A 17653-nucleotide genomic window follows, 5' to 3' on the forward strand; every position below is an offset into this window, starting at 1 on the left:
GAGTGTTTTCCCTTTAACTAGAAGCACGTGGGGTTTTCCATTTAAAACTAAGTGTATCATGATTTAAATAGGCGGAAACATGGGACAGCTCTTTGGGACTATGGACTTTGCCTGTGGGCAACTTTGGCATTTCTTAAATTGTTACCTGTCTACTACTGATCAAAATAAATAGTATTACCCAAATAACTATTTTTAACAGGGAACCAAAAATAAATGGTTATCTTCAGAACCCAAAACTTTATCAAGAGATTCAAAGATAGCTATCTAACATAGGCAAGGCCAAGGACAGTGAGATCACAATGCCGTACGGTCATGAATTGCATATGAGGTCAGTAGTTATGACTCTTTTTCACATTGTTTCAGAGGCACAGGGTGGAGAGGAGAGACAATGTTGAATGGCGTGTTGACACAGCATTAAATGACTCTATCTCAGAGTAAGGATTTTTCTACAGCTGACCCCTGAACAATGTGGGAGTTGGGGTACTCTTCCCACACACACAGTCAGAACTCTGCCTGTTGACTTTTGACTCCCTAGCAACTTAATCACTAGTAGGCTACTGTTGACTGGAAGCCTTACCGATAACATTAACAGTTGATTAACACATACTTAGTATGTTGTATTATATACTGTCCTCTTAAAATAAAGCTAGAGAGATGTTAAGAAAATCATAGGGAAGAAAAAATATATTTACAGCCCTGTAAAAAACTGGCATATAAGTGGGGCTGTGCAGTTCAAATCCATGTTGTTCAAGGATCAACTGTACTTTGCATTCTTTTTCAAACTTTCTGATAAGAAAAGTTAGTTGTGGTGGGGCCCCTGGGTGGCTCAGTAGGTTAAGCCTCTGCCTTCGGCTCAAGTCATGATCCCAGTATCCTGGGATCAAGCCCCACATCAGGCTCTCTGCTCGGCAGAGAGCCTGCTTCCCCTCCTCTCTCTGCCCACCTCTCTGCCTACTTCTGCCTATTTGTGATTCCTCTGTGTCAAATAAATAAATAAGCAAATATTTAAAGATTAAAAAAAAGAAAGAAAGAAAAGTTAGTTGTGGGAGGTACATCTTCAACACCTCCCCTAAACACCTTCTTAAACACAGAGAACAGGACTTGGGCTCAGAGGTTTTAGAAAACAAGCCCAGCTAGAATGTGATCATGATTTCTCTCTTTGATCCTAATATTTCACTTACAAGAATGATTATATTTTTTATATGAGTTTTTTTTAAAAGGAAATTAATGCAAAAACTGCAATGAAAATTGATTAATGCAGAGAAAGTAATAGACTAGGCATCAAGAGGACAAGCAACAAGAGACACATTGATTTTTTTTTAAACCCCTACAACCTTCCCTTTAAGGATCCTTTTGATTAACTCACAAAACAGTCTGAACATTTTCCCACCTTCAGCTGTGGGGTCAAGGACACCAGCATCCTACCACCCTCACAAGATCTTTGCCAGTACCCGGTCAGCCCTGTCCCTTGATAATGAAGAATTTACATTCAGGAAAGGATACATGCCTTGCCATATCCCTCACCTCATCAGAAATTAAATTCATGGGGGATTTAGTAAGGAGAGTAATTACTGTATACAATTCCTCTCATGCCCCCCAAAAACAAGGGCCTTAGATGAAATTCTTCTTGAGCCATGCTGAACTCAGTAGAATAGGAGGGCAAACATCCAAACCAACGATCTTCCTTGCACCAGGACAGGTGTCTTTATATGTGGACAGATCTCCATCTATTATAGTATTCCTCAATTCAAAAAGGCAGATTGTACGTATAATAAAAAGTTGGAGGGGCCTCTTGAATAAATTACACGTTCTGCAAGGTGAAAGCTCCCAGATGGATAAAGGAATCACCAAAGCTTTCACCCAGTTATTTTTTGGTTGGGCGGGGAGCCTCTTCCGCAGGCGACAGCAGTCGCCAACAGACATGCGCAAGTCGGAAGCTGGAAGCCGGAAGCCGGAAGCCGGAAGCCGGAAGTGAGCGTGAGCACAGCGAATCCGGTCTCATTCCAATGGCTGCTGTGCGGTCCCTCCTTAAGTCGATTTCCTCGCAGAATGTGAACACAGGGTCTTAGAAGCGAGTTGGCATTTTACTTTCCCTCTTTTGGAAAAACAAACTCCAAAAATTTTTCCTGATTTTGAATTGTGTGTAAAGATATCCTTGAATTTAGAATTCCCATGAACTGACCAGAAACTAGTATTATAAAAAGCTTTACAAAATACAAGCTATGCTGAAAAGCCTGTTTGCTTTCAAACACTTCAAATATTGAGATGCTGAATTCCAAAAGTTTGCCACACATAATCCTTTAAGTGAAAGGACAAGTATTCCAGATTTTAAATGCATCATTTGATAACATAAATTATTTCTGCATCTAAAAGTGAACAACCTGAGATGTTATTAGGAATATTTTGCTGGACAATAGGGCTTCAGTAGTTAGCTTTCCAAAGTGAAACAAATATGATTCCTAATTTCCTAAAAGTCATTTTTGTGGAAGAAAAATATCATACTTTAAAAAAAAAATAAGATGTAAGGGCTCGGTGGAGAGTGAAACAAATAATTGTTAAGAGCCAATTTATTCTTCTTCTACCCACTTAAGCCTCCATGTTAAAAGCTGGGTGTATTTTTCACTGTGATTTCTGCCATAAACACGTGCCAATAATACTGTTCAGAATTCAATAAATCAACTCTTTCTAGTCAAGTTAATTTTAAAAGTAAACTTTTTCTCACATACATAAACGGAAAAGCCATGGGTTATATATGGTAATTACATGTTTTCTAATGTACAATAAAATGCATATCTATTCAGATAAACCAATGGCCTCTAAACTACCTAGTATCACACACAATGTACTTTCAGAAACACTAAGCTATAAGAGGATAAAGTTAAATTTATATCTGCCTATTCCGTTCATGATTTAGCTTCTCCTCTCAGTTTCCAGACGTAGTCTCACAGTTCTATAAATTTTAACATCCTATTTATTCAGCCTTTACATCATAAGTATTATTGTTCCTCTATTTTTAGAAAAATAATACCTGATATGCCTATTGGATATGCTTTTTAAGGACTCTAAAAAATAGAGCTAATAAGAGGAATGTCAAGTTCCACAGTACATAAGTTAAATAGACTCTGCTTTCTAAAATTTCTCAGCCTAAAAGAGATTTCACCAAGCTGAGCTCACTGATCTTATGATATAAAGGCAAATAAATGAGAGACGGATCGTTATCTTTACATAGAATTAACAAGATGAGTATTCCCCATAGCACTGTCTATTGGCATCAGGGAACACAAAAGTTCATAAGCAGACCAATGGTAAAATCACATCTAGGAGAACCCTCATGGTCCCTCTCACTTAAGTACTCTGAGATTCGGGTTGAACTCTACTACATATGAGATGTATAGGTGGTCTGTAGGTGAGAATAGAAATAATGTCTAATGGAGAATTTTATTCAATCTCACAAATCCATAACTGGGGAAATATGGCATTAAGTCACAAACTTCAAAAGACACAGTCTTGAAATCTGTTCTTGATACACTGATACCAGCTCCAAGAAGAGTCTCCAAGGGTCTGGTCACAGGACCAGTGTCCTGGGCATAGCCCTGGTGACTACAATGCCTGTGAAGGTGACAAATGCCACTGAGCACAATTGGGTTGTCCAGCACCTGAACTAATAGGAACAGAAATAAATATAAACATAGCCAGTTGGAAAATGGGCAGGAGAACATCTGAAAGCAGTTTAGTAAGGGAACGTACACAATTTCTTCCCCTTGGCAAGAAAAAACAAAGGACCAAAGAGAACCACAAAAGAGGATTACAGAGGATTTCCAAAGAATCATTCAAGGAATGGAAATTACTATTCAGGAAACTTTAAAAAAATGGACTCTATAAAGGTTTATTAATGAATCCCCTTCTTTTTATAAAGGGGCTCACTTAGAGGAGAAAACAAACCATCTGGTCTCCACGTTTGGTGAAACTAAAAAGTAGGCAGAGCACAATACAATGAATTATAAAGATCATGAGCCTGAGAAAAATGCTGTTGTGACTTGGGACAGTATATAAGCCACAGAATTCACCAGACTGAGAATCAGAGTGTTCAATCTGGTGTTTTGTGCAATAAATTAAATCAATGTGACTTTAAGCAAGTCACATAATATCTCTGGTCTCAGTTTCCTTGTTTGTAAAATGAGCATACTGCGCTAATATAAAATCCAAAGAAAAATATTATTACAAGCATGAGCTTGGGGTTCAAATTTTGTCTTCATCACTTACAGTTTGAGTGACTTTGAACACAGTCTATGTGTTGGATTTCTCATCTATAAAATGAATAGCATCACTCCCATAGGTTTGTTGAGGATATTAAATGAGTTAATAGAGTCAAAAGCCCTTAGCACAGTATGTGATCCAATTAGGAATAACTGTTGAGGGCTTTTTTGTTTTTGTTTTTCTTGCTATTTACATGTAACAGAAGTCCACTGTCCTCCATTATGCATAAAAGGAGTTTATTAAAAGAATGTTTGTTTACAGAAACTCTGATTTGGAGAATTAAGTGAAAGAGTAAGCCTTCAGGAAGGTTTTCAAAGTTTTGACGAAGTAAGGTTTTAGGAATCCGCATCACAAATCCGGAATGAAAAGAAAATGCACCATGGGGTCTTGAACACTGAAGTTTGCACCATTATGATTTCTGCACCAGAACTCCATTTTACTTTATTGTAACCATTACTATCCCAACAGCAAAAGAAGCTGGAAGAGCAAATATCTGGCCTTTTTTAACTCTGTAGGGAAACACAATTTGGCTCAGATTCCCCAACGTATAAAAAGGTCAGATGCCAGATGGCCAAAATGAACTCAGTCCATTTGGCCTCAAACTAAGATTTATTGCTTACAATCATTTATGGAAGTTTGGGTGGTTTTATTCATGTCAAGAAGATGGTATACATCATTTCTTAGAGTCTATGATTCTGTAATGAAAGGCTTAAAATATCTGTGATAGAGGAACATCCAAATACTCTTGATATATAAACTGAGTTACTAGGTGGGCTTGGTGTCCAGTATGTGAATTACACCCACGGATTTATAGTTAGAATTAGGTCTTCCCTTTTTAATTTACATGGTTGAACGTTTCTATTTATGTGCTACGAGAAAGTCAATAGTTTCCAAGTCTTTGATTAGAAAAATACAAGTTCCCAGAATTTAATGAACATTCCCTCATGAAAAGCAAAAACCTATATTCTTTCTCTCGGAACTATTAATACATTTGTGCTACCGGGGGAATGCATCCCACGAGGAGGATATCAGCCAGGAGGGGAAAGAGCCATTATAACTGGGCTTTATCTATTTTAAACTCCTCGACTATAAAAACAGTGCCCAAAATACCAGCAATCCAGCTCCCAACTGTCCTTTCTGAGTAATGGACAGCTATTCTAATCCCATGACTAATGCCCCTCGCTGTCTTAAATGAGCACAGATGATCACCCCTTGTGCGTGCCTAGTCCAGCGGCTGGTGCGTAGGGCGATCCCCCCATGCATGAGCTTCGTGACGTCTCTGAACCAGCCAGACTCTGTGATCCCCCAAAAAAATATTCTTGGGGAATTTTTGTCCAGTGTTTATGGAAACCGTAGAAAGACAATTAATAAGCTTTCCTGCCCAATCATTTTGGCTCATAAGCAGATGAATCCTCCTATTCACAGTGACGAGCACAAAATAGTCCGGTGATATTTTTAGCAATTGTAGCAAGAAAGAAAAACTTTAAAGGCTAGTCTGCTGGTTGCCTATTTTCAAACTATCAGACAAAGCCTGTCAAATCAGAAATTCTGGAATAGCTATTTTGGTATTAGGGGAGGAAAGTTTGGTTTCTTCAACCTAAAGATTAAATATACTACCAAATTTATACTATGTTCATCCTAATAATCCACTGAACAGACCTCTAGACATTTAATATATACAAAAATGGCCTCAGAGGGATCATTAGCAACCAAATGGACTTTTAAAAAGTGAACTTTAGCCCGGCAATAGAAATATGTCTCCTTATAAGCAACAGTTATCAAATCCGTCCTTCCAAAATCTGTGTAATAAAATGATCGGAAAATGGAAAGGATTTTAAATGCGACAGAGTGTTTGCCATTTACTGGCATGATCATTTTTTTCACAAGTGAATACGTAAAGGTATGAATCTGTTATAAACGATTACACTTCCATATAACAAGGCAAAATGTAGGGATTAAGCTGATGGTCTCTAAAACCAGACGGCCTGAGGTCAAATCCTGGCTTTGCCTCTTCCCAACCATGTGACCTCAGCAAAGTACTTACTCTCTCTGGACTTCAGGGTTTTCTGTAAAATGGGGACAGCAGTAGTCCTTAACTTCTGACAATAGCAGTGTCCAGCCTATAGCAAGTGTCATATAGGTTTTTGTTAGAAAATCAGTAACTTTTAATATATCTCTGAAAATGTCAACTTCATATTTTTCAGCAAAGTCTTGGTTGAGATAGAGTTCATTCATTCTAGAATTCTTAAGGCATTTTTTTTTCTAGAAGTAATTCTCAGTGCTACAGAAGTTCTGCTAGAAGATTCTTCAATATAAGGGACAAAAAAAAAAAATACAAGAACTCTTGAGGCAAATATTAAAATAATTAGTGAAATAAATAAACACCCGATTGCTGGAGGCAAAAAATAATCAAGGCAAGGTAGAACACCCATCTGACACCTTTTTTAAAAAAAATTTAAAACAATATTATATAAATTAGGAATAAAAAAAGCGATTGCAACCAGAGACATAGTTTATACCATAACCTAAAAACCTTTGAGCTAATACTTATAAAATAATTGAGAAAGTCCCAAGTTGGTTTGTATAAAGATTTAACAGTGAAACTAGAGTGTTTTACCTTAGATTTTAAACTATCATATAAACAATGTCTTTAAACAACTGATATATGACTTTTTAGAACACACATAGGAAAATATTTGGAAAAGCATATAAATTTAACAGAAACTACTTCAATAGATGGGCAGAGTGACACACTGAGGAATGTTTCTCTTTATCTGATACATAACTATGTTTTTTGCCTCCTGCATTATAGTTTTTTCCAACAACTTGTACCATTTTATAGTATAAAACTCCTTAAAGTATTACTTGAAGAAGTTAGCAATAAATGCTGGTATTTGGTCCCTTATATTCACTTTTCTTCAAAAATCAGAGTAAAGTCTAATGACCAAGAGCTCTGGCTATACCTACGTGGGAAGTAAGTGTACCTTTACCCAGAAAGCACACTATTGCCAATCAGCAGCAATGCATCTGACCCATACTCCACTTGGAGCTCCTGAAGTTGCTTTCAGGTCTTTAACCTCTAGAAAAAATAAAGATAGCACTGCTGTCTTTAATATCTAATAATGAAAAGAACCAAACTCTTCCCCATAAAAGGCCAAGTGTTTTTACCAAGGGTTGGTTGATATTACCAAGGGTTGGTTGGCGTTAGCAAGGGTTGGTTGGTGTTAGCAAGTGTTGGTATTCTATTTGGGTGGAGAACAGTATTGCTTCCCACAAAGAGAACTAACATCAGTAAACTCCCCTCGCCATATTGTCAACTTTGAAAACAGATTTAAGTCCCTCACTAGCTACCCCCAATATCAGCCAGTCCACTTCTTCAAATGTTAATCTTCATAATGTTTCTATTTAGGACTTTCTATCATGGACGTGCTTGGCACATCAGACAGCCCAAATCCAAGAAGGCAAGGAGAGAATTAATAACTGTTGACTATATATCTCATGCCTAGAACAGTGCCAGACATATTTGATGTATTAGATCCTTTAATCAAAAAGTCACTATTATCCTCACTCTATGTATGATAATACTGAGGTTCTAAGAAGATAAGTCATTTGCCCAAAGCCCCATAGCTAGTGAGTCAGAGAGTCAGGCAGCCCTGCTCCAGAGCCCTCACTGCCATACCACAGACACTCCATGTTATAGCAGAGCCCTGGATTCAAAGTATAGTCAGATCCTCTGATGATCAGACATTGTGGAGACTGAATGACAAAAATCATAAGTAATTTGTCCAGCACTTTACATGTTCTCACAACACTTATTACAAGCCAGTGCTGAAGCACAGAGCTTGGTATTAATAAGTCAGGAAAGGACAGATGTTGGCAAGGTTGTGGAAAAAGGGGAACCCTCCTATGCTGTTGGTGGGAATGCAAGCTGGTGCGGCCCCTCTGGAAAACAGTATGGCGGTTCCTCAAAAAGTTGAAAATAGAGCTATTTTATAATGCAGCATTCACACTACCGGGTATTTACCCCAAATATACAAATGTAGTGACCTGAAGGGGCACGTGCACCCGAATGTTTATAGCAGCAATGTCCACAATAGCCAAACTATGGAAAGAACCTAGATGTCCATTAACAGATGAATGGATAAAGAAGATAGGGTGTATATATGGATACAATAGAATAGTATGTAGTCATTTAAAAAGCCCCACAAAATCTTGCCATTTGCAATGACATGGATGGAACTAGAGGGTATTATGCTAAGTGCAATAAGTCAATTAGAGAAAAACAATTATCATATGATCTCTCTGATATGATGAATTTGAGAGGCAGGTGAGGGGGGTCATGGGAGGTAGGGAAGGAAAAAACTAAACAAGATGGGACTGGGAAGGGAGACAAACCCTAAGAGACTCTTAATCTCAGGAAACAAACTGAGGGTTTCTGGGGATTGGGGAGGGGTGGGATGGAATAGGATGGCAGGGTGATAGTCCTTGGGAAGGGTATGTGCTATGGTGAGTGCTATGAAGTGTGTAAGCCTGACGATTCAGAGACCTGTATCCCTGAAGTAATACATTATATGTTAATAAAAAATAAATAAAACATAAATTCACATAAAGGAGACCTTGATTTTATCCTCTGCCCAGTTCACTATAATTTGTCAATGATAAATAAGTTCCTTATCCTGATTTGGAAAATAACTGAGGAACTTAAAGGTTTTATTGTTTTCTTCTCTGCCTCATATATTCCACCTGGGATTTGCAGGAAAATGGACAGAGGAAATATGGCGGCCCTCCACCGGGCTGGGATGCAGCACCTCCAGAAAGAGGCTGTGAAATTTTTATTGGAAAACTTCCCCGAGACCTTTTTGAGGATGAACTTATACCATTATGTGAAAAAGTGAGTCCAAATTTCATGTTTTCTTATCTCTCAAGGGAAAAATACTATACACTTTGTTAAAGTGCTCATTCTTGGCCGGGGATGGCTTCTCTTCTGATTGACATTCCTCAACATGGACAAACTCAAAACCTTCCTGTTAGTGGCTGTCCCCTTATTGTCAATGCCCTGAGGTCACCTTCCTATTCCTGATGGCTTGAACTAGGGCTGCTGCTCATTTTCAAGTTCTGATCCTTGATCTGCATAGGTGCACCGAGTTTGCAACAAGTTAGCCATCACTCTATAATACTACTACAATGATCTCTCCAAAATAAGATATTGCTCCAACTTGACATTCGAATATGGTTTTCCCAAGTGCACCATTTCACATCCAAAGAGCATGTGTAGGTTTGCCAACGCTCTTTGTGTACTTATACGTAATGGTTCAGAATGAAATTTGCTTCTACAGGTTTCATTTGGCTGCCCTAATGCATCAGCAAGATTAAGAATGGGGTCTCTCCAAGTCATTACATAATTAAGGAACATATTTCCTCAGTTTTAATGCCAAGTCATATATTGTAGCTAAACCCAAAGGTACAGGGAGAACAGAAAATTACAATTTGTTTTCAAGGTTTTACCAAGTGGTGTTTCAACTACCACATTCCTGGAAAATTTAGAAAAATTAGAGTCTAGCTATTTCTTTCCGTAAATGCCAAAATCAATTGTGTGTCTGGATAACTCAGCCTCTGATTCAGAACCACTCCTAATTTTATACAAACAATGTCATTTGGCATGTGCATAAATTATAAGGATTTGATCCTATAAGAATTTTATATCCTGACCTTGAAAATGAGCACCGAGAAACACCTGAAACAGATGAAACATGCTTGAACTCTTTCCTGATGAGCCCTGGATAGACAGGTGTCCACCACTGAATACCATGGGGAGGGGTGAGGAGGGTGCCGGTGTGGGAGGCTGAGCCAGTGGGTAACCAACCACCAAGAAGCACACATTTAATGACACCTCTTCTCCCTGCATGTGCCTGTGCTATCTCTTAGGGCCACTGGTTATACAGTGGCCAGCAAGAATAAATAACTGAACCTGGGTTGCTGGAGACCATCTGGGGTAGCAGGAAGAAAACAGAAGACCTGTAGTCAGAAGGATAGTGAGTGGGCTCCTGCTGTGAGCTTCTGATCTTGGGCTGATTATGTAAAACTAGCATCTACCTTCAGCCTACAGATGAAAACAGCAACAGAAAGCCCCAGATCATCCTCCGAAACACATCCTCCCTGAACATCTTGAGGTCATGGTGGGAGAAAGACAGAAGAAATCGGTTAGCAAGGTTCCAAGTGAAAGTCCCAGGTCACTGATAGATTATGACCAAGTAAAGATAAAACTATGGAAATTCGAGAGGCCAAGGTAGAGGACAAGGACAGATCTATCATGAAATCATGCTTCTGATGACAGATGTGTCCTCTGGTCCCAAGGATGGTGGATAAATCCACAGATAATTGTGTGATGAAAGGCCATTTGCTCTGTCAAAAACCTACTCTGTTAAGTCAAGCTGAAATGCACTTGTACATGTTTTATTTAACTTGACTTTGCCCATGAATCAGATAACAAATCTGAACCCAGTATGAAAATATTCAAACCACTCCACATAGAATGCAAATGCCGAATATGGCAGAGATGAGGCTTCAGAAAACTCTGTGTGTGTGTGTGTGTGTGTGTGTGTGTGTTTCCACTTGAAAGTACAAATGGACAAACATGGATTCTCTCTTTTTCTTGTAGATTGGTAAAATTTATGAAATGAGGATGATGATGGATTTTAATGGCAACAATAGAGGGTATGCCTTTGTAACTTTCTCCAATAAACAGGAAGCCAAGGATGCAATCAAGCAACTTAACAACTACGAAATTAGGTAAGAGATACTTCTTCTGATTAAAAGTGAAGAGACAATGCACCTGTATCTTTCTTCCATCAAACTTATCTAATATAGTATATGAAATACACAGGCAGATCAAAAATAAAAAAGGTTTCTTTTCCTTGGTGAAAACCAATTTGATACAATATGTATTTAATGTCAACATTATATAAGGTGTCAAACTAAGGTTTGTGAAACGCTCCAAGAAACAAACATCATTCATTCATCCATCATGAATATGTTGATGGATACTGTTCAAACTATTGCAAATATCAAGATGCCTTTTCCTAGCCTCAGAGTAAGCAGATGGATATATTTTTACGAGTATGAAAATCATACAAGGACTCTAAAAAAGCAAATAAACAAAAAGCAGAACCAGACCAATAAATATAGGAAACAACCTGATGGTCCAGAGGGGGTAACCACAAGGGTGAGCAAGATGGGTGAAGGGGAGTAGGAGGTTGGACCTTCTGATTCTGGAATGACTCAGTCACAGAGATGCAAGGCACAGCCTATGGAAGGTAGTCAGTGGTACTGTAATAGTGTCATACAGGGGTGAGCAGAGGATGACATACAGAGAAGTCAAATCACTGTGAAACTAAGGACACATTGTGTATCAGCTACACTCAAAAAAAAAATAGGTATGAAAAAATAAAACCACCTCTGAGGAGGTAGCTACCCTAACTTGGTGTATTTAAGAAGATACTCTCCAGGAAAGTACAATTTTACCTGAGACTTGAAAGAAGAGTCGGCTGTGACAGCCTGATCTGGAGGAAGATTATTCTAGAGAATAAAAACAGCATGTGCAAAGTCGCCCAAGTGAGAACAAGCTCGAGGTGTTAGAGGACAAAGCCAATGAGGTAGAAACAGGAGAGCTGAAGGCAGTGCCCTCTGAGAGCCTTATATGCCATGATTCAAAAATTGCCTCTTCTTCTAATAAGGAGGAGAAAATGTTTCATTAGATTCATGCTTTTAGAAACATAACTCTGGCTATTTGGTGAAGAATGGACTGTAGCAGGGAAAGAGGGAAGCCAGAGGGAAAGACACAGCGGAGAGTAGTCTAGTAGACAAGGGCTGACGGCAGGGGCACGGTGGCTGGTGGTGCAGGTGGCCGGAGGGGTCAGACATGGGATACGTTCCGCAGGTTGAACAGACAAGACTGGCTAAACATTGGATTTGGAGTGAGAGCGAGGTTAGAATTCAGGGAGGAAGGCAAGGACATTGGTCCCCGTGTCTGTGGAAGAGATAATGTCCTTGAGATGGGAACACGGGGAGAATCACCAGAAACATGAAGAGCTTAGTCTGGGGAAATTTACATTCGAGAGTCACATTAGACATCTCCGAGGGAGCTGTTGGAGAGGTGTCCATACGATACTGGAGCCAGGAGAGAGGTCACACGGCCTGCCAAACCCAGGTAATATTGCAAACCATGGGACTGGTGGCGGATTCTGGGGCGTAATTGACCCTGTGCTATCAATAGCTGGTTTTAATCCACTAGAAACAGGGCTAACGTCATGAAATTGTCTGAGTTCTAAAACCTCCAGCTAGAGAGGGAACTGTGCTCAGTCATTTCTTAAAGGAAGCCACGGAGCCCCTGGAAGAAAGGTCAGTGAAGCAGCTGGGAAGCAACAGCCTTGGGGTCAGACAGGTTTCACTGTGCGCCGGCCGCTCCGAGCCTCGGCGCGCTCATCCCCAAGTGGGGCTCCTCACACTCCCATCAGAGGCGTCCTGGTGTTTGGAACATGGTAATAGGTCAACAAATGATAGAACTCGTACATCTTAGCACAGTCGGCAATCCTAAGATGTAATTGCCATATACGTCCTTTCTGCATCTTAAAATTCATGTCAAACCCATGTGAGTACAGAGGGTCTCCCTACCGTTTACTGGCTCTCACCTTCCTACAGGCCCCAGATAAGTCCTGCATTATGCGGAGAATTCTGTCAGCCCAACAGTTACTGGGTCATTTTCCTTAAACCCCTGAGCTACAGAAAGATGCACACGGTTAGTAACCACAGTAGCTTACCTACTCAGTCCCAAGGTCGGATCCTGGAACAGAGTTTTGGAGGAGAGTATAAAGGAAGTTCCTCTCCCACACATGCCTCCACGAATCCAAAAGAACTCTGTCTGGTATGTGCAGGGTTGTCTGGCATGGGAACCAGGGGATCAGAGCCATGGGCTTCTTCGGACAAATCCTGGGACCGTCAGCACCTACTAAATCATACCTTCTCAGCATCTGTCATAGGAGATGACAGACACTAAACTGTTGTTGGAAAGGGCTCCAGAAAGCTCTATTTTAATATAGCTTTTTCATAGGACACGTACAAGGTTTCAGGGATCAGCGGTGTCCCCATTCCTTGGTCCTTGGTGGAGCCTAGATATCTGGAGAGAGAGGATTACTCTCAAAACGGCTTTTAGGTTAAGATGGATGGAGACTTGGCCTCGCAGGGAATCAGCCCAGTTTGCTGTGTGTACTCGACACTTTGTTACACACTGGGGCCTGTCAACGCTTTCTGAGAACAGATAGGGTGTGGAAAAGGAGCACAATCAATCCATGCCAGTCTCTGATAGGTAAGAGTAGGCTCTGCGAATGTCAGTGTCTTCATCTATAAAGGAGAGAAAGATATACTTATCTCATGGGGGTAGTATGAAAAATAAACAGATAATGCAGGCAAAGCTCACGGTGTCTAGGAGTGTTTGCTGATGATTAAGGGGGAGGGCGGGAGGAGGAGCGGGAAGAGGGGGAGGGGAAATGTCACAAAGCATTTGGAAAGAGCAAGCTGGTGGCCACGTTCCAGTCAAAGACCAGGCTGGAAGCCAGAAACAAGGTGGGGCGGGGGAGGCAGAGCAGAACAGAGCAGTACTTTAAAAATCAAGGTGTGGGATAAATAGGATATGAAGTAATAGCAAAATAGATAACCCAGAGCCAAGCTCTCCTACTTCCACTCCGTCCTAGATCAGTCCTGCTAGACAGAACCTGGCCTGCAGAGAAGACGATAATCTTCAACTGGCTTTAACCACTATTTCTCAGAGGATAGATAACGTTCTTATCCGGAAAAGACCCATAGTTGTCTTCTCGTCCTCCTCATCATCAAATATTCACTGAGTTTTATCTAAACGCCTGGCTTCTGGAGACACTGGAGCCGGGCCCTCAGCGTGTGAGGGAATGGCTTCTTGTCCCCAAGCAGTTCTGGGAAAGTGCCTGACGAATCACACAGATTTAAAAATAGGACAGGAGACACCAGGCTCCACCTGCTGGTAAAGGATACACAACCAGCCCTCCATCAAAAATAATAGAATTTCTAAAGAAATAATGTTTTGGAATAGAGGGGTTTCTTTAAAAAAAAAAAAAATCCCTAAAAGAGGATTTTATGTACCCTTCCCTACTCACAAGGAAAAGCACATTCCTCAGGCGACAGTCACCAGACTATAAGGGATCTGTAACAGGTCTGCTAGGCGGCCCTCAGTTCTCCAGCAAACCATGGAGGACAAGCAGGACAGGGGCCAGTCCTGGGGAGCGTGCCCGCCGCCCCACTGAACGCCACTAGTTCCAAGAAATCAGAGCAGCCTTCTACTCGCCTGGCTGAGTATTTCTCTCTAAGACATGCGAGTAATTTCTGTGAAAGAAACTTTACCCATTTTAACCACTTTAATAAGTTTGTGCTATTATGAAAGTCACACAACAGAAAAAAAAAAAAAAAGGCGATAAAAATTCAAGCCACTCCTCCCCAATCCCATTGCCCCAAGATAGTCACTGTGCTGGTGTTTTGCTTTTTAGTATCTTTCTAGATTTTCCGTACAGTGGTCATCAAAATGGTGTCCTCATATACTTATCCTGAAGTCTTTGTTTTTTAAGCTAGTACCCTAGGACGAACTGGTTTTTTAACCAATGAATATTCTTCTGCATTACCATGTTGAAATGACTATCGAGAATTCTGTGGTGTAAATTCCCAGGTTTTTAGTATCAGTGACTCTCAGCCAGGAACGGTAGCATCCACCCCAGGGAATATTTAGAAAGATGAAGAGGCATATTTAGCTGACCTAACGGGTGGCTATTGGATTGAGAGCACAAGAACCCAGGGGTGACAGAGATACTACAGTGCACAAGGCAGAAAGACTCAGTCCCAGGGTCAGTATCATCTCAGCCAAGCTGCATTTAACTGGTCCTGGATGGTGGGATATTTTGGTTATTTCCAATCTGGGGACTTTTTTTTTAAGATTTTATTTATTTATTTGACAGAGAGAGAGGTCACAATTAGGCAGAGAGGCAGGCAGAGAGAGAGAACGGGATGCAGAACTCGATCCTAGGACACTGAGATCATGACCTGAGCTGAAAGCAGAGGCTTAACACATTGAGCCACCCAGGCGCTTCTGGGGACTATTTTAAATAATAGCAGTGAATATCCTGATACAAAAATGTTGGTTCATTCCTTTCCTAAAGATGCTCTCCCAGAAGAGGCACTATTTGCCCCAAAATTATGTACAAAAGATTTTTGATACATTTTCCCAAACATCCCCCAGAAAAGCCCGATCTGCCCTCTCCCAGGGAAGGCAGACATCAACTTGTTCATCAGCAACCCTGGGCAGCAGAACCAGGAATGAACTGAGAGTGTGGAGGCCAATTTCTTCCCTTAAAATCCACAAAACCTTAAGCAAGTCATTCAGTTTCTCAGGGTCTCAATTTCTTCATCTATAAAATGGAAACAGCACCTGCTCTGCCCATCTTCCCTGGGCAGGTCAAGTAAGAGAGTATGTGAAAGTGTGTTCAGCATAAGGGACAATTTCTAAGAGCAGTCATGTCAGAATCGCTTCCCTACTTGGCTGGGAAGGAAAGGGAGCAGTGGGCTCACGACCTCACAGCCACATGTGGCCAAGGGTTGGGGGGGACTGTGTGAGTGACAGGGGCAAGGTGCATGCGCCTTGGGGTGGGGGGATTGTTCCTGGTGGTGAGGAAACACCGGGAAGACCAAACATCCCACATCCACAAGCCAGATCAGGTCCAGAGTCAAAAGTTTTACAACCTCTCTCTTAAGCCTCGATCACACAAGGATTTCTTGCCAAGCAGAAAGAATGTCTTACCCCACCCCCCTTTATTTGTTTGCAGAAATGGGCGTCTCTTAGGGGTGTGCGCCAGTGTGGACAACTGCCGATTGTTTGTGGGGGGAATCCCGAAGACCAAGAAGAGAGAAGAAATCTTAGCAGAGATGAAAAAGGTCACCGAAGGAGTTGTCGACGTGATCGTGTACCCGAGCGCTGCCGACAAAACCAGAAACCGAGGCTTCGCCTTTGTGGAGTACGAGAGTCATCGGACAGCTGCCATGGCACGAAGGAAGTTGCTGCCAGGTAAGCACCCCCTTCTCAAAGAGGAGACCACCCCCCCCCACTGTGCTACCTGCCTGCCCCAGGCCGCCATGTGCCTGAGAAAAGGAGACAGAGGCTGGGTGTTGTGTGGTTGCTCTTGGGCTTTGCTTTGGGCCACTTTAAACCCCTTCCCCTTCTCATCTAGGTCACAGTAGCTCAGCTCCTGGCAGGTTCTGCAGATTGGGTTCTGGAACATAGGCACGGAGGCTAACATTCATGCACTAAGCCTGTGATGAAGGGTTGAAGAATATATCCACTGTTTTTCTGCACAGACGTTGTTATGAGGCTTCTAGGAACAGAGTAGATTGTCCATTATGATGTAGAGTGACCCATGATCCCGACGACAGCTAAGGAACATGAACTCCTATTAGGACTGCCTAGTGTCTAATATTCTCTAATTTGGGGGGAATAGAATAGCACTCCAACTACACCACAATGTGGGTCCCATTTGGGCAATGCCCTTCAATCCCTGAGTTTTAAGGACTCCACACCAAGGCCCTGGTCAAATTTGGGAAATTGTTGAAAATCCTCTGCTCATTCTTAAATATTCACTAAAACTTAGACAAAGAAAGGTATTAGGATGAATCAATATTAACATAAGAGGATTTCAAGAATGACAGAGTGGTGACATTGATATCCATTCTTTTCTTGAACCCAATGGGAGAGCCACCAGAATGAAAGACAAAACCAACAGCACCTAGATTTATATCATCTCTGTACACAAGCTCACAAACAAACCATGAATGAGGAAGTCGCAGGGATGAAAGGTACAACGCGGGGAGATCATTAATGATATTGTAATAGCATCATACAGTGGCAGACGGGAGCGACACTGGTGAGCACAGCATAATGCCCCGTGGGCCAATCGTTAGGTTATGCCCCTGAGTCTAGTGTAACAGGTGGATGAGCTGTACTTCAATATAAAAGAAAATTTAACCCATTGAGAGGGTGAGCCCTCTAGAAGTTTTCAGAATTGGAAGATGACTTCTGATCTGTAGAAAGATTTATTTTTTAAGATTTATTTATTTGGGGGGGGGGCAGGGGCAGAGGGGGAGGTAGAGAATCCCAACCAGACTCCCCGCTGAGCATGAAGCCCAATGTGAAGCTTGATCTCAGGACCCTGAGATCATGACCTGAGCCTAAATCAAGAGTCAGAAGCTCAACCACCTGAGCCACCCAGGTGCCTCAGGGAAGATGTTTTTATTACTATTTTCATGAAGGCAGCTCAAGTGAAAAGAGATCACC

At 41.2% G+C, this 17653-nt stretch overlaps 1 protein-coding gene across 3 annotated transcripts in view; it reads left to right on the plus strand.

Moving 5' to 3' along the window:
• A1CF (APOBEC1 complementation factor) overlaps nucleotides 1-17653 on the plus strand; it is a 78065-nt gene that overhangs the window by 33376 nt on the left and 27036 nt on the right. For all 3 annotated transcript variants that reach the window (XM_045081441.1, XM_045081442.1, XM_045081443.1), the window contains 3 exons: nucleotides 9014-9148; nucleotides 10916-11046; nucleotides 16152-16390. In XM_045081441.1, coding sequence (XP_044937376.1) covers nucleotides 9014-9148; nucleotides 10916-11046; nucleotides 16152-16390 — 505 coding nt within the window. The remainder of the gene's footprint in view (nucleotides 1-9013; nucleotides 9149-10915; nucleotides 11047-16151; nucleotides 16391-17653) is intronic.

Source organism: Mustela putorius, unplaced genomic scaffold (genome assembly GCF_011764305.1).
Source record: "Mustela putorius furo isolate JIRA1106 unplaced genomic scaffold, ASM1176430v1.1 tig00000577_pilon_pilon_pilon, whole genome shotgun sequence".
NCBI lineage: Eukaryota > Metazoa > Chordata > Mammalia > Carnivora > Mustelidae > Mustela > Mustela putorius.